Source organism: Pseudonaja textilis, chromosome Z, assembly GCF_049901715.1.
Source record: "Pseudonaja textilis isolate UNSWEBS1 chromosome Z, rPseTex1.2, whole genome shotgun sequence".
Lineage (NCBI taxonomy): Eukaryota > Metazoa > Chordata > Lepidosauria > Squamata > Elapidae > Pseudonaja > Pseudonaja textilis.
This window is the reverse complement of record NC_142008.1, coordinates 107726728-107750960: the sequence shown is the minus strand read 5'-3', so window position 1 is coordinate 107750960 and position 24233 is coordinate 107726728. Positions and strand designations below refer to the sequence as shown.

The window sequence follows — 24233 nt, the reverse complement described above, 5'->3', positions numbered from 1 at the left end:
GATTTTTGGAGTGAATTATATACTGAATCTGAAAGATATTTCTATAAGATTAGGTATTACTGGCACTTAACTCCTGAACAATTGTGAAAGATCTATAAAGTAGTTAAAATATATACTGGCAATGTAATTGCAAAGGTGGTATTCTCAACTCTTCTGTTGACATATGATAAAACAAAGAAATACTGGGATCAGATTTTTATCCTAATTCAGAAGGTTTGAAAAATAGATACAAAACTAAGAACAGATGTTTTCCTTTCAATTAACGGCAAATAACTTTTAAAAAGGAACTTTGTTATTACATATTGCATTCCTTAAATATAAACAAAGCTCAGCCCAGTGAAGGTTTCCATTGTTTAATTCCAATTTAAATATATTTGACATAGATTTTTAATACATTTTCATTTTGGACATAAAAGCATACATTGATTTTAAGTAGGTTTTAAAACTCATCGTTATTTTAAACCTCAAAGCATAATCCCACAACTTGGTTATTCCTTCTTCCCAGGTAGGCGTCAAACATCTTTTTCAGGAAGCATATAGCACAGCACTTATCTTATACAGAAGTAGTCAAGACGACTTTGAAGGAGTATATGATTTTCTTAAAATTAATACTTTTGCTTGGCTGAGAATTTATTTCAAAATTTGCAGCTTGCAGAGGAAGCAGGGCATGAGTATTACAATCTATATATAGCTAAAGAAATGAAATTAACTATCCCATTATCCTTTAACATCCAAACGGGCAAAACACAATCTAGTAAAATTCTGTATTTATATATGGAAAATCTTTCACATTTGGGCATTTAATATATTGGACATATGTCAATCAAAATTTAATTCATGTAATCTTCACCCATATTAAACTAGAAAGGACACATGCACTCTCGGATCTTAAAACAGATATCCTTTTAAATACTTCTTTTCACCATATCATATTTTGTGTATGAATGAAGATAAAACAAGGAGAGAGATCTTTCTAAATTAATTCAAACTAAATTAATATTCAAAAAGCACTTAATGAATGTTTTAAAGATATTTCATTAAAAATGAACACAAAAAGATAGTTACATTTCTTTCCTTATTAAATATTCCTTCTTGTTCATCTCAGGCCTCAATAAAATGATGTAGCATTTGGGGCAAAATATACACCCCAGTAAACCAGCACTGGAGCATAAGATAGAGAAGATCTCCACAGCTACCGTGTATTTCCCTTTGGTGCTCAGGTAGGTTGGAACAAATGATAGCCAAACGCTGCAAAAGACTAACATGCTGAAAGTGATAAACTTGGCCTCATTGAAACTGCTGGGCAACTTCCTGGCTTGAAAAGAAATGTTAAAGCTGACAATGGCCAGGAACCCCATGTAACCCAGAACACAGTAAAACATGATCACTGAGCCTTCATTGCATTCCATTATGATTTGTTTCTTCAGTGAGTGCAGGTCTGTATCTGGGAAAGGGGGAGAGATACTCAGCCAAACAATGCAAATTCCCACCTGGATGAAAGAACCCAAAAGGACAATAGAATTGGACAATCCTTTCCCTACCCATTTCCTCATTCCAGAGCCTGGTTTGGTTGCCATGAATGCCAGAATCACAGTCGTGGTTTTTGCCAATACAGATGAAAGGGCCACTGAGAAGATAATGCCAAAAGTCATTTGCCGGAGAAGGCAGGTCATCTTTTCAGGTCTTCCCATGAAGAGGAAGGAACAGAGGAAGCAGAGAAGAAGGGAAAGAAGGAGGATACAAGTGAGGCTCCAGTTGTTGGCTTTGACAATTGGAGTCTCTTTATGCATCCAAAAGATTCTAACCACAAGGATTGTAATCAAAGAGAAAACAGTAGCCAATGTAACAAAGAGGATTCCTAAAGGTTCATAATAAGAGAGATAGGTAAACACTTTGGGAATACACTGAGTTTGGATGTTGCTTGGATATTCATCTTTTGGACATTTCATGCAGACATCTATATCTGCAAAAAGGAAAACAAAGTTATATTTTCAATATACAAAACTTTATATCAGTCTAGAATATATAGAGTACAATTGATTTTGATACATTGCCTATTTTCTGAAGAGTGGGTAGCATTTTTTAAATTCAAAAACATACATTAGTCGCAATTTAACCCTGAGATCCTTCATTATGCAAAGAGGGCATTGACTGAAAATCAAAAGCAAATAAAAGTATTATCTCTGCTCTGTTCATTTGTAAAATGAGGAGGTTACTAATAGATCTTTAAGTGCCATTTCACTGTGGACAAGTAATAATTGCAGTTTCAGAGACAACTAGGTTTGTAGAAATAAATATTATAAATACTTGATACTAATATATCAATTTGATAAGATATTTTAAGGAATGGGTGGGACAAGAAATTGGATATCCATATTTTGTCTAAACAATGGAAATTAATCTGAACAACCAAATTTAAAGATTTTAATGGAACAAAATTATTTTTATTAGATAAAAGGGTATTTTTAGTAGAAAAGACTAAATTCTCGTGTTATTGAATATGTGAAGAGCATAATGCACTGGAGAAGGAAATGACAACCCACTCCAGTATCTTTGCCATGAAAACCCCATGGACAATACCGGAAGGCAAAAAGATATGATGCTGGAAGATGAGTCCCTCAGGTTGGAAGGTGTCCAATATGCCACTAGAGAAGAACAGAGGGCTAGTATTAGTAGTGCCAGAAAGAGTAAAGCAACTGGGCCAAAGCTGAAAGGACACTCAGCTATGGATGCATCTGGTGGTGAAAGAAAAGTCCAATGCTGTAAAGATCTATTCTCCATAGGAACCTGGAATGTAAGGTCCATGAATCAAGGCAAGCTGGATGTAGTCAAACAAGAGATGACAAGACTGAATCAGCGAATTCAATTGGACAGGAATGGGTGAATTTAATTCAGATGACCATCAGGTACACTACTGCAGGCAAGAATCCCTCAGAAGAAATGGAATAACCTTCATAGTAAATAAAATAGTAGGAAAAGCAATACTGGGATACAATCCCCCAAATGACAGAATTATCTCAGTTCAAGTCCAAGGCAAATCATTCAATATCACAGTAGCTCAAGTCTATGCCCCAAACCACTAGTGCTGAAGAGGATGAAATTGACCAGTTCTATGAAATCCTACAGCACCTTATAGAATTAAGACCCCAAAATGATGTCCTTATCATCATGAGGGATTGGAATGCTAAGTAGGAAGCCAAAAGGTAACCGGAATAACAGGCAAGTTTGGCCTTGGAGTACAAAATGAAGCAGGCACAGGCTTAGAGAATTTTGTCAAGAGAATATGATGGTCATAGCAAACACTCTTTTCCAACAACCCAAGAGACAGCACTACACATGGACATCACCAGTCAACACAGAAATCAGATTGACTATGTGCTCTGCAGCCAAAGATGGAGAAGCTCTATACACTCAGTAAAAACAAGACCAGGAGCTGACTGTGCCTCAAATCATGAGCTTCTCATTGCAAAATTTAGGCTTAAATTGAAGAAAGGAGGGAAAAGCTTAGGCCACTCAGGCATGAACTAAATCATATCCCTGATGAATATATTGTAGAAGTGACAAATAGATTTAAGAAATTAGATCAGACTGTCTGAAAAACTATGGATGGAGATTTGCAACATTGTATAAGAGGTAACAACTAAAACCATCCCAAGTGTTGTAGAGTGGCAGAATAACCTGAGGCGAACACGGAGTGAACTTCAGCTTTACTTTATTGTAACAATAAAGGGTTGTCGCGACTGCCGCACTAACAAGGCAGCCAGCTGGTGGACAACAACTGATGCTGTTTGACAGCTCCCTTTTATAGCCAGCTGTTAAATGGCATCAGCCAATAGGAACGGTCTGTGTTCCTGCTGGAAACACGGACCAGAGTGAAGACTTCAGCTCAGTCTTTTCCGAATGCCACACTCCTTTCCCCCAGAACGGAGCATGTGTAGTCCTTCAGATAACTTGGGCACTTGCACAGGTGGCCAGATCTTCTAGGTTCTGATGAAGCTGCTGCTGGAAGGAACTTTTCTGTTTGTTGAACAACTTCTGATGCCAACAAAACTGGTGTCTCGGCTTCAGGCATCTCTGGGTGAGGGACAGATGGCTGCTCATGTAGGCTTGCATTCCTGTCAGATTTGCGGGAAGTTTGTTCGGGCGCCGGCGGTTTCTCTGTTGCAGGAATATCTGGAGCACCATCTGCAAATGAACTCCAACGCCTTCTAAGTTGATTGATATGGTGACACCAGATGCGCCCGTCTTGCAGTTGGACCCTGTAAGACTTAGGACTGGTTACTGCCACAATCTGCCCAGGCATCCACAAAAGGTGTCCCGCATAATTCCGGGCATAGACCCGGTCATTTTCAGCAAACTCCTTTGCCTGGCTATTTGATCCTAGGGGCGTGACTGGGGCATAATATGGATGGAGTCTGTCTAAAGTAGTCCTCAGACGTCTACCCATGAGAAGTTCAGCTGGGGACCTATTAGTGGTGGCACAGGGAGACGTGTGCTGGGTTAGAAGATAACTTAGCAAGCCTAGAGTGCCAATTTATGGGCCCAAGCCTTTCCAGGACCTCCTTAGCAGATCTGATTGCTCTTTCAACCAGGCCATTACTGGCAGGATGGAAAGGAGCTGTAAATGCATGCCTGATTCTTAGCAAGGAAGACCTGAAACTCACAGGAAGTAAACTGGGGTCTGTTATCAGATACGATAGTGTCAGGGAGGCCATGGGTAGTGAATATCCTTGCTAGAGCCTTAGTGATGGCTTCTGAAGTTGTGGTGGTCATCAAGGTCAGCTCTACCCATTTAGAAAAAGAATCAACCATCACCAGGAATGTACACCCGTGAAAGGGGCCAGCCAGATCAATATGCACTCGGGACCAAGAGGTCTCAGAATCTTCCCACCTGCCTGGAGTGGATGTGGGTGGAGCAGGTCTGGTAATTTGGCAGGGCTGACAAGCATTCACCCAGCTTGTAATCTGAGCATCCAAGCCTGGCCACCATACATATCTGCGATCTAGGGCTTTCATTCTGACAATGCCAGGATGCCCTTCATGCAGGACCTTTAAAACTGAGGCTTGCAACTTGGAAGGGATAACTACCTCGGTTCCCCAAAGTAAACAGCCTTGCAAAGAAGATAGTTCTTGCTGGCGAGTTTTGAAAGGTACGAATTTGGGGGCATAAGGAATTGCAGGCCACCCCCTTCCCACCCAGTCAAGGACTTGGGCGATTACCTTGTCCCTGGCAGAGTGGGCTGTGATATCAAGGGCGGTGATGGAAAGTTTGAGATCATTGATCAGGAGCACAGTATTAGTTGGTTCAGGATCCTCCACAGGAACAGGCAGGGGGCAGGGACTAAGAGCATCAGCGTGGCAGAGACTCTTGCCAGCTCAATGAACCAGTGTATAGGAATAGGCAGCCAGAAATAAAGTCCACCTGGTCATCCTTGGAGACAAAATCTGAGGAGTTTGTCTATCTCCTGAGAGAAGGCCTAACAGAGGCTTGTGATCTGTAACCGACTCGAAATAGTATCCATATAGAAACTCATGGAATTTTTTGACAAAAGCAACTGCAGCCAAAGCCTCCTTGTCAATTTGGCTGTAGTTGCACTCAGCTGGGGAAAAGTTCTGGAGAAAAAGGCAATGTGTGCCTCATAACCATTAGGCAGTCTATGACTTAAAATGGCACCTATGCAAAAAGGAGAAGCATCTGCTACTAAAACTAAAGGTAAATGCTCATTAAATTGGATCAAAACAGCATCGGATGTGAGCAATGATTTGACTGCATGGAAAGCATGGGCTTCCTTAAGTCCCCAGTGCCAGGGGGATTGCTTGTCCAAGAGTCTGTGTAGAGGCTCTGCAATGGAAGCTTTATGTGGCAAAAATGAAGCGTAAAAGTTAAGAGGTCCTAAAAAGGCCTGGAGCTCGGTTTTGTTAGCTGGTGTGGGTGCCTCGTGAATAGCCCTTACTTTGGATTCAATTGGGAGAATACCAGAGGCATCAATTCTGTATCCCAAAAATTTTATCTGTGGGGTAGCAATAGCGCACTTCTCTTTTTTTAGCTTAAGACAATGCTTCCTGAAACGATTGAGGACTCCTCCTTCTTTGCAGTAACTGAGACTTGTCAGGTATTAAAATGTTGTCAAAATATGGAATTACACCTGGTAATCCTTGAAGAAGTCTTTCCATTAAAGATTGGAAAATCCCTGGGGCCACACTTATGCCAAATCAGAGGCGCCTACATTTAAAAGTGCCCCTGTGCATTACAATAGTTTGTAGTTCAGCAGCTGTGTCATCAACAGGGAATTGTTGATAAGCCTGTGACATGTCTAATTTCGTGAAAGTGGTTCCTGGCTCAAAAGAATGTAGTAGGTGCTGGATAACAGGGACTGGATAAGCACTGATTTGTAAATATTTAATCAATGACATCTTGTAATCTGTGCAGATTCTTACACTACCATCTTTCTTCAGGGGTGTCACTATTGGGGTTTCCCATTTTGCGAAGTCCACAGGCTCTAATACACCCTGTTTAATTAATTTGTCAAGCTCCATGTCTAATTTGGGGCAGATTGCAAAAGATACCCTTCGAGGCTTTAAATGGATTGGTACTGCCTGAGGGTCCAAGTTGAAAGATATTGGGGTTCCTGAATAACAGCCCAGCCCCTCATCAGCATAGTCATTAAACAAGGTGTCCAGTTCAGCATTTGTAATAGAGTGGATTCGGCTTATATGGAGGCCAAGGGCAGGGAACCAGTCTAACCCCAACAGGCTAGGGAGGGCACCATCCACTACCACTAAAGGCAAGTGACCTTTACAATTTTGAAATTAAACAAAAAACTTGCCTTTTCCAATGACTGGGATGGTTCTGCCTTGGTAGACACATAGGGTTAAATGGCAGCCGTGAAGCTTCTTTTTAGCCATTCTGGGAAGTAGTTGTTTCAAAGTGCTCCATGAGATGATGGACAGTGCTGAGCCTGTGTCAACTTCCATCCTGCAAGGTTTCCCTTCTATAGAAACAAAAACACTGATTTTGTTAGAGCCTTTGTTAGTCAGCTTGGCTCGATAGCAGGTAAAACAGTCTTCAACTTGTTTTTGGAAATGTTGGGTTGTCTGAGGTTTTTGGGCCAAAGTCTTTCCTGCTTGACAGATCCTGGCTAAATGACCCTTCCTTCGGCATTTTAGACAAATGGCATTCCCGAACTTGCAGGATGCCCTGAGGTGGTTTCCCCCACAGCTTAGACAAATGGGCTGAGGCTGTGGAGGTAGATTGGGGTTTGGCCTGTTCTCCCTTTGACTGTTTTTTTGCTGCCTGAGGTGATTTACGTCATTAGCCTCTTCATAGCCTTCTTCTGTGGAGGCTTCATCGTAATGGATGGCTGAGCTGCTCTGGCTAATTGGATTTCCCTGAATTTCTGCTGCTGAAAGTGTTGATAGTTCAGCAGCTTGAGACTCTTCAATTGCTAATTTAAGGGTTAAATCCCCTTTAGCCAATAGGTGCCTTTGTAGCCTTAAATCCCTGACTCCACAAACTAGTTGGTCTAATAACATGTCTTCCAGATAGTCTCTAAACCCACAATGCAAGGCAGCTGTTCATAGGGCAGCCATGTACCCACTAATAGTCTCTCCCTCAGCCTGAATCCGTCTCCTAAAAGCATGATGCCTGGCAATTCGGGATGGCTTAGGGGAATAGTGGTTGGAAAGAATTTCCTGCAATTCTTCCCATGGAACAGTCTTAATTGAACATGGAGCCAATAATGCTGTAGCAGTGTCAAAAACTGTGGCTCCACAAAAACTTAAAAAGTAGGACTTTTTCCTATGGTCAGAAATGTCAGCAAGGTCTATGGCATCTAGGAAACAGTCAAATCAGTTTCTGTAGGATTCCCATGTTTCTGCTGTTGGTCTGAAAGTTGGGAATGCAGGGTTCGAAGTCATCTCGACTCAGCGGTGCCAGATCTTCCAAGGACAGTTGAAATTCGCGCTCGTGAATAGTGACAGTAAGCTCTTAAAGTGACATTCAGTTCGGTAGTAACTTCGACTCTTTTTTGTAGTGACTTCACTTAGCGATTCTTTGCCCGGTTGCCTCTTATATGTATCCCGCCCTCATTGCCAGTGTTGTAGAGCAGCAGAATAACCTGAGGTGAACACGGGGCGAACTTCAGCTTTATTGTAACAATAAAGGGCTGCCGTGCTAACAAGGCAGCCAGCTGGCGGAAAACAGCTGATGCCGTTTGACAGCTCCCTTTTAAAGCCGGCTGTCAAATGGCATCAGCCAATAGGAACTGTCCATGTTCCCGCTGGAAACATGGACCGGAGTGAAGACTTCAGCTCAGTCTTTTCCAAACGCCACACCAAGGAAAAAAAAACAAGCAAGCAAAATGCCTGTCTGAAGAAGCTTTGCAAATAGCTAAGGAAAGAAGGGATGTGAAAGGCAAGGGAGAAAGAGAAAGATACACCCAATTTAATGCAGAATTTCAGAGAAGAGCTAGAAGAGATAAGAATGTCTTCTTAAATGAATAGTGCAAAGAAATACAAAAAAACAATAGAATAGGGAGAACCAGAGATCTCTTCAAGGAAATTGGAGATATGAAGGGAATGTTTGATGCAAAGATGGGCATGATAAAAGATCAAAATGGCAAGGACCTAACAGAGGCAGAAGAGATTAAGAAGAGGTGACAAAATTACACAGAAGAACTACACAAGAATGAGCTTGATGTCCCTGATAACCATGTTGGTGTGGTCACAGACCTCGAGCCAGACATCCTAGAATGTGAAGTGACATGGGCCTTAGGAAATCTGAGCAACAACAAAGCTATTGGAAGTGACAGTATTCCAGCTGATCTATTCAAAATCTTAAAAGATGATGCAGTAAAAGTGCTACATTCAATTTACCAGCAAATTTGGAAAAACTCAACACTGGCCACAGGATTGGACAAGGTCAGTTTACATTCCAATTCCAAAGAAAGGCAATGCCAAAAGAATGTTCAAACTATTGCACCACTGCACTCATTTCACATTTTTATGCTTAAACTTCTACAAGCTAGACTCCAGCAGTATGTGGATCGAGAAATACAGGCATGATTTCAAAAAGGCAGAGGAACTAGAGATCAAATTGCTAACATATACTAGATCATGGACAAAGCTACGGAGTTCCAGAAAAAAACATTTACTTCTGCTTCATTGACTATGCCAAAGCCTTTGATTGTGTGGATCACAACAAATTGTGGCAAATTGTAAAAGAAATGGGAGTAATAGACCATCTTATTTGTCTCTTGAGAAATCTATATGCGGGTCAAGAAGCAACAGTGAGAACTGGACATGGAACAACTGATTGGTTCAAAATTGGGAAAAGAGTCCAACAAGGCTATATACTGTTGCCTTGCCTATTTAACTTATATGCAGAGCACATCATGAGAAAGCCAGGAGTAGATAAATCCAAAATTGGAATTAAGATTGCTGGAAGAAATATCAACACCCTCAGATATGCAGATGATATCACTCTAATGACAGAAAGTGAAGAGGAACTAAAGAGCCTCTTGATGTGGGTAAAGGAGAGTGCAGTAGTTGGCTTGAAACTCAACATTTAGAAAGCTAAGATCATAGCAACTGGCCCTTTCAATTCCTGGCAAATAGATGGGGAAGAAATGGAGGTAGTGACGGATTTTATTTTCCTGGGCTCCAAGATCACCACAGATGGAGACTGCAGCCAAGAAATTAAAAGATGCTTGCTCCTGGGGAATAAAGCTATGGGAAATCTAGACAGCATAAAAAAAGCAGAGACATCACCCTGCCACCAAAACTGCATATAGTCAAGACTATGATTTTCCCAGTTGCAATGTAGGACTGTGAAAGTTGGATCATAAGAAAGGCTGAGCGCCAAAGAATTGAGGCCTTTGAACTATGATGCTGGAGAAGAATCCTGCAAGTCCCTTGGACTGCAAGGCAATCAAACTGGTCAGCCTAGAGGAGAACAACCCTGACTACTCTTTAGAAGGCCAGAACCTGAAGTTGAAACTCAAATATTTTGGCCACATAATGAGAAGGAAGACTCACTGGAGAAGAGTCTAATACCAGGAAAGATTTAGGACACTAGAAGAAGGGGATGAAGGAGAATGAGGTGGCTGGATGGAGTCACTAAAGCAGTAGGTGTGAGATTAAATGGACTCCAAAAGATGGTAGAGGACAGGAAGGGCTGCAAGAACGTTGTCCATGGGGTCACGATGGGTCAGATATGACTTTGCAATTAACAAAAAAAAAGAGAGAATAATACTTTACTTAATTTTAATTTTAATGGATCAAAATACTTTTATTAGATAAAGTATTTTACTAGAAAAGACTAAATTCTCATATTATTGCATATTTAAAGAGAATAATAATTCATTTAATTATATTTTATCACCTTACATGTTGATTTCTTCTTTGTATTAATTTGATCATGAGACAGAAGTTAATATTTTCTGTTAAATATATATTTGTAAATATAACTCTATTGAATGGAAAGTGATAGCTAAACAATGCAAATCAGTTGCACATTCTTTTCTTTTTGCTGAAAGATTAATTCTTCAGCAGTGAATGAATAAATATATAGCACAGATTACTCAGTTCATTTAATACCTTGGCCTATGAATTACTTTAAAGTTTATGTATGCATTGCTGATTACCCCACAATATTATAAATATTATATTATATTTTGTTTAACATTTTAGATACATATACAATAGACCTCAATTTATGATTACAATAGTGCCCCAAATTTCTGTTGTTAAATGAAATACTTGTTAACTTAGTTTTGCCCCATTTTAAAACATTTCTTGCCAGTTGTTATGACATGCCAACCACCACAAATTTGAGTCAGTTGTAGGTATTAAAATTGGACATAACTCCCTTTTTTCATTGCCATTGTAATTTCAAACAATCAATAAACAAACCACTTTTAAACATGCATAGAAGGAGATAAAAGACAGAGCAAGGTAAAGAGAGAGAGAGTGACAGAAGAGATTTTTCCTCTTTTTTCTTTTGTATTTACTGTTATTCATATGATTCTCTTTAAATAAATCATGACATTGGACGGGATTTTTGCTGCCTGGTTAGCTGAAGTCCTCACATCTTTTTCTCCTACCTATTTCATCAGAGATCCGTCCTTCTGAACAGGGCACACAATCATAACAACAAAATTTCTCTCCTTCCTTCTTCTTTCTTCTGGAGCCAGGATAGCAGTGATCATTGCACAGAGAAAGAGGAAGCACCTGAGCAGTAATATGTAAGAGAGAATCAGAGGGTAAAATATTTGCATTAATTGAGCTTTCCCAAACAGGAACCACAACCAGGATGAAGAAGCAAAAGAAAATAAAAGGGAGGAAGCTTGAGTTAATGGGAAAGAATTGGCACTGACTTTTTTGGATGTTCTGGCAGAGGGCCTGAAACGGCAGAAAGTTCTGTCTTCCACAAGACCTCACACATGTTCAAATTATTCTTAATGAATATTTTAGTTAATACATTTTCTGAACATGATCAAATGTAATACAGGTTCTTTTGGGGACAGAATGTTTAGAAACAGAATGCTGCACTACAGGTGGTCCCTGACTTACAACCACAGTGGGGAGCACAATTTCATTGCTCTTAAAAGTCAAGATATTACTTGAAAAATTGGATTTTGCAACCCTTTTTACAATTGCATTAAATTGATCTATTGCTATTTTTTCAGTCACCTGTTCATTCTGAAATTAATTCCACCGAAAGTACATCTCTTTTCTGGAAACTAGCTACAAACTCTTCAAGACATGGCCCCCGACCTTGGGAAACTACAGCTGTTCATTAATTTGAGTCAGTTGCCATGTGCCCAAGGCAGGCAATAGCAGGTCTAAAAAATTACATTTCAGTCCATTTTAAATTTGAAAGGTTGTTAAGTGACCAATCATAAGTCTAGAACTATCTGTACTTACATTGGTAATCTGTGCAGCCCAAGCACAACTGGAAATATTTGCTATAAACCTACCATAGACACATCAATGCTCAATAGTTTGAATTCAATTTACGGTATACAAATTAAAGAACCCTTTTCCAACAGTGACCACAACATGATTGACTTTTGTCTCAACATATGTCCACACAAAAATCATCACAATGACAGAATCCCCAATTATAACTTCAAAAAAGGCAACTATGACCTTATAAACAATGATCTCTCATCCCTTGATTGGCAATCTATTCACTGGATGCAATACTGTAGAAAACCATTACAACATATTTTTACTTGAAGTCAAAAGAGTCATCAAGCTAGATGTACCAGTAACAACTCCCAAAACTAGAAAAAACAAATTACCCATAGCAATAGGGAAGCTCAATCCAAAAAGAAATCTCTTTGGTGGAAAAACAAATCTGGTCATGTTGCCAACTTCAAAAGCCAATACAGAAATTTATGCTATCAGACAAAGACTGAATGCACCAATTATCAAATTAAGCAAGAAGAAAACTCTCTACAAATCCAATTCCACCCATGCTTTCTAGAACAAACTAAAAGATTCAAGGTCGATCCCACCCCTGAAAGAACCTAAGGGTAAAGACTGCAATGATGACACTATTAAAGCCAACCTCTTTAACACATTCTTTGGCTCATTATTTGTAAATAGTAATGGATCATGCCCAGTATTTCCTAGTCAAACCACAGACAAGTACAATGATCTAATAGGTATCGATTTTACAGAAGACAATGTTGAAAAAGCGCTACGCAATCTAAAACCATCTCTATCTATTGGACGGGACAGAATATATGCATACTTCTTAAAAAGCTATCCACTGCCATAGCAAAACCTCCAAGCATAATCTTTGAAAAATCTTTCAGGACCAGCTCCTTGCCAAAACTATGGTAACTAGCCACGGTCATTCCCATCTTCAAAAAGGGAGACCCCAGCCTAGTTGAAAATTACAGACCAATGTAAAGCTATTCAAAATCACTGACAATACTGCTACTCTTCAAAAAGACCTTGACTATGTATCAGAATGGTCAAACAAATGGCAACTTAAAATCTCAACAAATAAATGCTCTGATCTACATATTGGCAAAAAAAATTAGAAAATAAAATACAGGCTGAATAGTCAAGACCTTGTTGATGATTCAAACTCTGTTAAGGATCTTGGAGTACTCATCTCTAATGACCTAAGGGCTAGAGCCCCTGTAACTACATAGCCAAAAAGACGTTAAGAGTTGTTAACCTAATCTTATGTAGCTTTTTCTCTGTTAATATTACACTACTAACTAGAGCATACAAAATATTTGATAGACCAATACTCGAATACAGCTCATCAGTCTGGAACCCACATTATGTTAGTTCTGATATTAACACAGTTGAGAAAGTCCAGAAATATTTCACAAGAAGAGTTCTCCACTCCTCTACTCATTGTAGTATATAAAAGCATACATTGCAATGTCCTACCTGTCAATGAATACTTCAGCTTCAACCATAACAACAGAAGAGCAAACAATAGATACAAACTCAAGGTTAATTGCACGAAACTTGATTGCAGGAAATACAACTTCAGTAATAGAGTGGTCAATGTCTCGAATACTCTACCTGACTCTGTGGTTTCCTCCACAGACCCCCAAAACTTGTCTACTATTGACCTCACTCCTTTCCTAAGAGGTCTGTAGGGAGCGTGCATAAGCGCACCAACCTGCCTACTGTCCCTGTCCTATTTTTTTTATATATTTTTTTATTTTTCTTATATTTATCAATGTATTCATAACTATGTTTTTACTTATACCTATTACCTTGTAAGCAGTTGACAAAAATAAACAAACAAACAAACAAATAAACAAACAAACAAATAAATAAAGAGCATGAATAGAAAATGTAATACCTCATTGGCTTGAAAAGCTCGAAAACACCAAGACATCACGTTCTCCAATTACTTCAATTGTATTTGAAAATATTTCCAAAGAGTTTCTTACTTTTGTTATTAGTTGAGAATCTGCAGCTTCTTCTCACCTGGTTAAAGCTCCTATGCCATACAATTTGATTGTCATTAAGAGTTAATGTTCTGCCTGCTGGAGCTCGGGGTTCCAATGTTCCAACGATGACTCGAGAAAAAGAATTATTGTGAAAAGTAATCCAGTTTGCAACATTAAAACCCGTAATCAGTTCTCTGTTTTCATCAAATGCAATAGTGTCTCCCATACTGTTGTTGAATACAATGCTTTTCAAGAGAGAATTAAACTAGATTTTTTTTAAAAAAAATGAAAGAAATTAACAGCAAAACTTTGAAATTAAACAAATACAGAAAATTATTTCAAGCTGAACTATCCTGTGTTGAAAAATTCAAATGAAGATTGAGGGTGTCTTCAAGTCAGTCTTGACTGCTATCTGGAGCAGAGTCTGTAGTTTTTCTGGCAAGATGTCCAGAATTGGTTTGCCATTACATTCTTTCTAGGAGTGAGAGAGAAGGACTGGCCTAAGGTCACCAATTGGATTTGTGCCTAATAAGGAGTAGAAGAAACTTCTTTTTGTAGCCCAGTGCCTCACCATCACGCCAAATTAATTATCCTCATATATGTGTCATATTTTATAAAAGGAATATATTTAAATATCCATTCTGATGTGCTTTCGGACTATCAATTCACATCTTAAATAGTGTTTTTCAAATTCCATGACAAAGTGGTCTGTACTCATTGAACACAGGGATCATATACAATTCATAACCCAGCCTGAACTTTAGAAGAAATTTTGTCTTTTCTCCCTTCTGATCTTCCAAAATAACACAAAATTAAAGCTTAATATATTATTCTTTCCCTCTTACACAACATCACATCATCGTCTGCCATGTGTGGCTCTTAGAATTCAAAACAAATTAACATGCAAAAGTTCAGCTCTTAGGAAAAACAATAGTCATCTTTGGATAATGGTTATGACCCCATAAATTCTGTAGAATAGAACATTTCCTCTTAAACTTTGGTTTAACCTTTTAAATTATTAGTTATAATGTATTAATTATAATTATATCTACTAATCTAAAAATGTTATTTTCTTCAAGAGAAAACAAAATATCCAAAAAAAATTGATTGGTGAAACAATGCTGTACAACATCATTCTAAGAAATTTTATATGTAACATCATATTCACTACATGATGGTGCAAATAAACAAACAATATATTAGAAATAAACAAAATACCTGCCAGGGTCGTAAATCCTGAAATATTATTTCTTCTGTTCCTGTTGCATTTCTAGATCTGGATCTTGATTTGAGTAGGACATGCAACAAATGTACCATAACATGGACTGCATTGTAAATGTTATAACTGTGTCCACTCATGCTCATTTGAAATAATATATTCTGCAGACTCTCTAAATTCTCATTCCCAGTGCACAATACCTTGTTATTTTCATTTATACCAAAAATGTGTAATGGGCAGTCAAATGCCTGCTCCCAAAAATTCTGAATGAAATTGTCTTCTTTTACCCAAGATGGCCTTACAGTGTGAAGAAATTCTTGGAATCCAGGGGGCTCCATTGAGTGAATTGCAAACGAAAGAGCACCATGGAAACTCTGTATATCCCAATGTCTCTGAATGGACAGGGATTCAAAATTCCAATGAGATGTAACAATCCATACTTTACCCAAAGGTTGCAGTGAACTCCAAGATGCTACAAGGATGATCAATCTCAGATTTTCCATGGCTGGAATTAGGGCATATATTAAACACACTTTAACTTTATCATTCATAAAGAGTTGATCATATCTTAACTCCATTGTAATCAAGTGTATATATTCATCTATATATGTCCTTGGTGGTGTTCTAAGTATGAAAGCATAACAGATGCTGTTTTGGAAAAGCAATGGTTCCATTTTCTGCAAAAACATGTCCCCATAGTCATCATCTACAGCCATGATCCCAATCCATATCCATCCAAAATGCTGAAGTAATAGAATAATCCCAGTGTATTGATGCATTTCATTTGGAACCATTTGGTATAAGGATGGAAATATATTTTGTTCATCATGCAGTGGAGTAAACATCCCGAAGGCCAGCTAAAAGGCATTATATAAGAAATATATAAACCATTATGTAAGATTAAGAAATGGGATTCATCTTTATCATAAATAAGGCAAAAAATCAGAATGGAAGTTTACTTGAAATTAAATAGTAAGTTCATATATTTGGAATATTGCATGAGTTACAACAGTTGTCTGTGTTTCTGAGCCCGTTTTAACTGATTGTTGCAACACTTAAAACATAGCACAAGATCAACAGCCAGGCATATATGATCTGCAAAAGTATTTTAGTTTTACTACCTGAAGGGAGTCAAGCAGCATGTGGGAAAGACAGAGTATTTTCTATAGTCACCCAATCACTTTGATACTCAAAGCCAACAGTCGTTTGCTAATCTCCCATATTTGGAGGAAACTGTAAAGAATTCTTGGTTATTAACTATTTAATCATCTCTACAGTTTATTCGTGTTCACACTAATTAAATGAACAATTCAGAAAATTGACTCAGCATTCATCTTTCCAAGGTTGGTAAAATGAGGACCCAGATTGTTGGAGGCAATACGCTGATTATGTAAAATGCTTAGAGAGGGTGGTAAAGCCCTGAGAAGCGGTAGATAAGTCTAAATGCTTTTGATATTCTCCTAGACTTTCCCCCTGGGAATTTCAGTTCGGAAAAGGAGACTAAATGTACTTTAAGAATGGAAGGAATTAAAGAAACTTAAGATTTCCAGTGAGCCACCTGAAGGATCTACCTGTGGAATCTTGTAATTGGAAAGAACAGTAGCCATGGTGAATGAAGTCTCTGTCAAACGTCCTCCAATGGCAGCAATAAATGGTTTCTTTAAATCATAGGTAAAGTTGGGAACAAACTTCTGCTGTGTAGAAAGTAAACTCAAAGTTGCTTTATAAGTTATCTTCGCAGGAAAGTAATTGTTCACAATGTGGAAACCCAGTGTGATGTTTGGTAAGAGCTCTGGGTTCTTATTGATTTCATTTACAGCAAACACCAAAGCAAGAATCTCCTGATATAGATTTGGCACATAACTGAAATAAAAATATTAAATATAATTAAACAGCATTAAAAGCAGAGGTGGCATTCAGCAGGTTCTGACCAGTTTTGGAGAACCAGGAGGGGAAATTTTGAATAGTTTGGGGAACAGGCAAATATCATCTCTGACTAGATATTTTACAGTATCCTTCCACTGCCACGCCCATCAAGGCATGCCCACCGAACTGGCAGTAAAAATTGTTTGAATCCTGTCATTGATTAAAAGTGTAACCTATACTTGTACTTGTGTACAACACAGACAAATAATACTGTAAACTAATGGAGAACTGCAGAAAATGGCATGATGAGCAGCAGGATTTTTTATCTTCCTGACAATCAACAAGTGATTTCACTGCCAAAGCCAATTCTTTATCAATGCACTCCCCAGATTTTAAAGGGTACATCTAAATACTACTCTGCTGAGAAAGCTTGGCTATAAGAGAGACTTGGACTGTGTCATATCAAAACAACAATAAATGAAGGTCTTGGGTATTATACGTTACCTATTCTCTATAATGCTCCCAAAAAGAGATATAAAAGAGAAATGGGACTCAGCTGTTTTAAACATTAAAGACTTCTTGGAAACTTTTGAAAAAACAATGTTTGCCATCTTATAAGTTTTAAATGAAAAATTAGATAAAGGGTTTGATAAATTCCTAATTGTTCACATCAGGAAGACATCCAGAATAGAGCCATTACATGCACCCAGAAGGCAGCTGTCAAGAGACATTGTGTCCCTATTTTCAGGAAAATTTACTTTAACAAAGTGCTATGGATCTATCTTCAATGGACACCAACATTCTTTCGGAGTGGGAATACTTGTTTGAAAAGATTCCAGTTATAATTTTAAAGAAAAATAAAGAGGTTAAACTCAAAGGAGTTGTTTTTATACAAATATAGATTCAAAAGTTTATAAATTATGTATTAGTTGGAAACCATTATTGTTGATGAAAAATATCTATCAGTATTCAATGGGGAGGGGGACATTTTATCTGCATGTTTAATATTATGCCCTATAAACCCTTTTCCTTTGTTTTTGTTTTTATATTCTTTTTTCTTCCTTTTTATTTAATTTTGACTTGGGAAACAAATAAAAAAAGAATGTATGTTTGTGTGTGTGTATACATTTATATCTGAATGTCATGAATTTACTCCTTATCAGAGTAATACTAGACATTGGATGATAATTAGAAAAGAAAGGCTTCAAATGACACTTCTCTTTATACTCTTCAATAAATGATATCTTGTAGTTAGATAGGAACACTCCTTTTATTAGCCTGGTTTATAAACACATTGTCATAAACAATTACAAATGTTTTATGAATCAGAGAGTAAACATCAGAAGAATCATATATGGATTTGGTACAGTGTGTGAAGGCAGATGGAGTTTTCTACTCAGTAGTCAATTTTTGTACACTCTAGGAAAAGAGAGAACTAATTCATAGAAAATTTCCAATGGCATTATGTGTATGAAAATTTTAAAACATTTATCACTATAATCCTGGTGCTTCTTTCCTCCCCACCCCAATTATTTTGCACTTGCTAGTCTGAAGAAAATAAAGTAGAATTCCTTACATCACTTCATTGAACAATGTCCGAAAGGGATCTTCAGTGAAGGAGGGGCTGCTGTGAAAGAAAAAGGCTTGAGAGGTAACCATCCCCAAAATAACATTTCCTGGTTGAGCAAATTGATGGGGTATCGGAAGAGGGTCATCAGGTATACTACAATTGATAGCATATGTTTTGCATGTAATACAGAATAGGAATAGAAACAAGATCATTCTTGTCACCCCCACCCTATTATTGACAATTGTTCCTATTCAGAAAAATATCCCATCTCTAGGACAAAGGCATGGCATCATTTTTGATTTTCCTTACATATATGCCCTCTGAAACATTTGCAACCTTGCTTGAATATTTTCTTCAAACAGATTTCTCAGGGTATATCCTCCCATTTATGAACATTGGAATAAAAATAGGAAAGGGGAAAAGGAAAAGAGAAATAAAAAAGTTCAGAAACTATAAAGAATGAAATAGAGATAAAATAGCTTGGAACATGAAATGAAGATTAGAATAGAAATGATTCAAATGAGAGCTCTCTATACACTATTCAACAAATTGTATTTGAAAGATAGGAAAAATCATTCCTATTACTAGGTTTTCTCAAAATTGAGTTTTATAAGCTAAAGAAGAGGCTTATATTTTTGATGCTTGGGGAAATAATCAAGGCCTGTTCAATTCTCAGTATTTTGTACATCTCCCTTGAGAAAATATAGAATTCTGTACTTAATTGCTGTAATTTGCTTTGATATTTTTTTACACCATGAAAGTGCCATGAGCTTTTTTTAATAAAATTTTCTGGCAAATATACAAATCAAACTTCCTATATATCAATTGAAGGAAGTGATTAAAACTGAACAATATATTCGGTAAAAGATTCATTTTCATAAATACATTTGTCAGTTTCAAGTTGTCCATCAAAATCAAAGAATTGTTTTGGTACTTTGCCCTGACTTATTTCAATATTTATCTGAGTTTGTCCAGTTGTGGGATGATCACTGAATTATAATCTTCCACCAAACACTAACTTTCATTAGAAATCCTATTAATTCCTTGTACATTTTTTATAAAAGACTACTTCATCTTCATTTGGGGCATTAATTCTCAGTATCAAAACCTTGGTTCCAAGTAAAATAACTTCCATCCCAGCCAATCTCTGATGCTCATTAGTCAATGGAATTCCTGTGTTAATGTGGAAATCTATACACAAAAAAACTCCCTTTCTTTCATTCATTCATTTTTTCTTTCCTTCCTTCTCACTTTTTCTTTCTTTCTTCTTTCTTTCTTCCCTTCCTTTTTTCTTCTTTCTTCCTTCCTTTCTTTCTTCTTCCTTCCTTCCTTCCTTTCTTCATTCTTTCTCTTTTCTTTCTATCTTTCTATCTGAAGTACGTTCTTCACCCAAAATTTTATAAATCAAATACTTTGGAACTTGCTTTAAAATTTGAAGGAAAAGCCAACTACTGGATCAAAGTTGGAAAGTTTTCAAAATGCAATGTGTTCTCAACATGGAAGGTTAAAAGTCTACAAAGTTGGGTTATAGTTAGTTATGGGGAGGGGTCACATCATGTCTAATTAGAACCATTTTCAAAACCTGGCCATTTACTACCAGGCACAAAACTGTCAAGCACAAAAGACCAAGGCCACAATTTAAGTTTCAATTAAAATTATTTATTGCTCATGTCCATGCATGGGAATCTGGTCAATCAATGATTAGCAGTAATTTAGGACTAATTAGGGTTAATGGAATTCAAAAGGTGTTGGGCTTATTTCTGACTAAACAGTGAATCTAAGCTGATTCCTCTTATGAAACATCTGCCAGGCTCTACCACTTCTTCCCCTACAGTAATGCCTTGACTGTTGCAAAATCTATAAAGTTAGCCGTTGTCTCTGAATCCCCTAACACTGCAACATTTTCTAGAGATAAGACAGTGTAAATCTGCAACAACTTACTAGATGGAGATGGTGTTGAGCCGTCTATAATGCTTGAATTGTACCACCTTATAATTTAGCACTAATAAGGGTTAATGGATTCAAAAGGTGTTGGACTTAGTCCATTTGTGACTACACAGTGAATCTAAGCTGTCGTCATTTCCCTGATTTTAGAGATTGTGTTTAGGGCAGGTCTGTTCAGCATTGTGCCTTGTGGGTCTTTCTCTTTTCTTGGGGGCTTTTGAATGGTAGTTCTTCATCATGGGCCCCAACCCTCTGCAGAAGAAACAGAATGCCAAATCAAGGTTGTACTGACACAACTGAGGCACAGAACTGAAAAAAAATACCAAATCTTACAACTTAAATAAATAACATACCAGGTTATCTACCAGCCTTCTTCAAGGTAGACACTTCAGGCTGCAGATGATGAAGGACAGCATGAGGAGATGAAGGAAACCATGAAATGTCTTCCACCCTAACTTCTTCAAAAGGATTGCTAAGTCTTGTCCCATTGCTAGATACAAAGAAAAAGCTCAACTTTCAAATGAGTATTTGAACAGATTGAGCAAGAGAGAGAAAGAGCAACATTTGTCTCTGCCTTGAAAAGCATTGGACAAAAACAGGTTATGACTCATTGAGAGGGTTTATTGAATCTGTTTCCAAAATTTCTCTTTTATGTAATATGGGGCCTTACTATCAAATGGTTCACTGGCTGAGAGAATAGTAAGTGTTTTGACTTGAAAATGCCATGGCCAACTTTCTTCATCAAATTTCTTAAGAAATATACAAATTGGCCTTCAGGCATAGTAAATAGTTACTGGTAGTAATGATTGAAACTGAACAATGTACTAGGTAGAACATTCATTTTTATTACAGCAATTCTTCACAACAATACCACTTGTAGTTTCTTTCATCTTTACATCTCTTTAACTTCATTCCAGCTTTAAAGTAGTTATTTTGAAATAACATATAATTCATATTTGTCATAATATAGCCTCTCCTGATGTAACTCAAGATTTAGTCTTAGACAATACACTTCAATATCTTCATAAATGACCTAGATGAGAGGGTAGGAGGTGAACCCATCAAATCTGGAGACAACATTGAGATATGCAGTGAAGAGCAATACAGATGATAAGGGGACTGGAGACTAAACCCTGTGATGAAAAGTATGTCTAGTCTTACAAAGAGAATGTTTCTTAGGGGTGGTGTCTATGGAGATTATCAGTCATCCAGGTCATGGTCATTTCACCTTTGAAAAAGTCAATTTTCAAATAATGAAAATTTTGTTATAGTTGTAATGGTGCATTAGCCACATTGATATTCCAATTTATATATCTGAGATCCAGATTTATTTAATAGACTCTTCAGTTGTGGCTCCCATCTCTGCAACCTGATCCAATCCAGTGTGCTGAGATTCTTGTTGAGACATATTCATTTTGTTTTAATTGTATTAGAAATTAACCTAGTTCTGATTCATATGTAGAAATCAGTTCCATGTACATGCTCCCTTGTCACGGGGAAGCACTTGTGTTTTCTGTTAAGCTTGAAAGCTAAGCTGGAGGTTTACCACCAAAAAGTATATCATGAAGGAAAGAATGAAAAACTTTAAAAAGTTTTCAAATCAAATCTCCTAGTTCAATTTTTTTGCTGGGTTTCATCTAGATCACGGCTGTCAAACTCGCAGCCGACAGGCCAGATGCATCATGCACTAGCAACATCCATGCCTGGTTTAGTGAAGGGGAAGAAACTTGCAATAAATCACATGACAATGCCATGACAAATAGATTTTGACACCCCTGATCTAGATCATATACGAAGATGTTGAAGAGTATTGGGCCTAAAACAGAACCACTAGGTATGCCAATGGATACTTCCCTCCTTGTAGGTATAGCTCCACTGGGTATGGTTCATTATCTAGTCACAAATCCATTTAGATTTCTTTCTATCCCAATTTGTTCTATCTTATCAGGATACAAGCTGTGATCTACTTTGTCAGATGGCCCACTGATGTCTAAGTAAACTGTGTTATCTGCTAATTTAGCCACTGTATCCAAACAAGACAATAAGTTTTCTTTGCCCTTATCTATTTTTTGACATACTGGCTTCTTTTGTTTTATCCTTTTATAGTACATAAAACATGTTACTTAATGTACAAATGAAGACAAAGTAAAATTCTTTAAACATTTCATAGATCAGTCGTCCCTCTTCTCTTATTAAACGTGGTCATTAGGCAAGTGGAATAAAGCAACCTCTTCTATTTTTATAGAATATTAATATGAATGCTCTCAGGTGGAAAAAAAAACATGTTTTATTTAAGGTGAGCCTAGTTTCAACAAGACGGAAGAACTGGGAACAGAACATCATCCCTAACATGTTTGTTCGTAGTTCACATGTCTATAATTAAGAGATAGCTTAAACTTAGATAAGAAAAGGTGTGGATTTCACCTTGGAAAAAATAAATTTGAAATTGCATTGTGTGTTCCTGAGGAAAATGTTAGGGATTAGGTTTACAAACTGTTACTAAAACTGAGTTTGGAAAATGACTATGAGAAAGGTTGCATGATGCAATGGATAAATTTTTTTTGCTATAATATAATGTTTGAGAATGGAAAAATATGTGGATTTTTGGACTGAATTATATATTGAATCTGAAAGAAATTTCTATAAGATTAGGTATTACTGGCACTTAACTCCTGAAAAATTGTGAAAGATCTTTAATCAAGTTAAAATATATACTGGCAATGTAATTGCAAAGATGATATTTTCAACTCTTCTGTTGACATATGATAAAACAAAGAAATATTGGGATCAGATTTTTATCCTAATTCAGAAGGTTTTAAAAATAGATACAAAACTAAGAACAGATGTTTCCTTTTCCATTAATGGCAAATAACTTTTAAAAAGGGACTTTGTTATTACATATTGCATTCTTTCAATACAAACAAAGCTCAGCCCAGTGAAGGTTTCCATTGTTTAATTCCAATTTAAATATATTTGAAGTAGATTTTTAATACATTTTCATTTTGGACATAAAAGCATACATTGATTTTAAGTAGGTTTTAAAACTCATCGTTATTTTAAAGCTCAAAGCATAATCCCATAACTTGGTTATTCATTCTTCCCAGGTAGGCATCAAACATCTTTTTCAGGAAGCATATAGCACAGCACTTATCTTACACAGAAGTAGTCAAAACGACGTTGAAGGAGTATATGATTTTCTTAAAATTAAAACCTTTGCTTGGTTGAGAATTTATTTCAAAATTTACAGCTTGCAGAGGAAGCAGGACATGAGTATTACAATCTATATATAGCTAAAGAAAGAATATTAACTACCCCATTATCCTTTAACATCTAAAGGAGCCATACACAATCTAGTAATTTTCTGTATTTATATATATGTATATATATGTATTTATATATATATAATTTTCTGTATTTATGTATGGAAAATCATTTGGGCATTTAATATATTGGACATATGTCAATCAAAATTTAATTCATGTAATCATCATCCATATTAAACTAGACAGGACACATGCATTCTCTGATCTTAAAACAGATATCCTTTTAAATACTTCTTTTCAGCATATCATATTTTGTGTATGAATGAAGATAAACAAGGTCAGAGAGATCTTTCTAAATTAATTCAAACTAAATTAATATTCAAAAAGCACTTAATGAATGTTTTAAAGATATTTCATTAAAAATGAACCCAAAAAGATAG

General features: G+C 36.9%; 1 protein-coding gene across 1 annotated transcript; it reads right to left on the bottom strand.

The window, feature by feature from the left end:
- Positions 1 to 1026: 1026 nt before the first annotated feature.
- On the bottom strand, positions 1027 to 18675 carry LOC148124232 (vomeronasal type-2 receptor 26-like). Its single transcript, XM_087916068.1, has 6 exons — positions 18593 to 18675; positions 16722 to 17013; positions 15150 to 16007; positions 13969 to 14196; positions 11103 to 11229; positions 1027 to 1963 (listed from the first exon to the last, which is right to left on the bottom strand). The coding sequence occupies exons 1-6, from the start codon at positions 18673 to 18675 to the stop codon at positions 1062 to 1064; spliced, it is 2490 nt and encodes an 829-aa protein (XP_087772194.1). The 3' UTR covers positions 1027 to 1061.
- Positions 18676 to 24233: the final 5558 nt, after the last annotated feature.

What these genes read in the sequence shown, in the direction of transcription:
- LOC148124232 (XM_087916068.1), bottom strand. Translation starts at nt 18,675, where the DNA reads ATGGTTACCTCTCAAGCCTTTTTCTTTCACAGCAGCCCCTCCTTCACT. An exon ending in GGCATAGGAGCTTTAACCAG is followed by an intron (nt 11,230 to 13,968) that starts GTGAGAAGAAGC and finishes ATTACTGCTCAG; the next exon opens with GTGCTTCCTCTTTCTCTGTG. An exon ending in ACGGATCTCTGATGAAATAG is followed by an intron (nt 1,964 to 11,102) that starts GTAGGAGAAAAA and finishes TCCTTTTTGCAG; the next exon opens with ATATAGATGTCTGCATGAAA.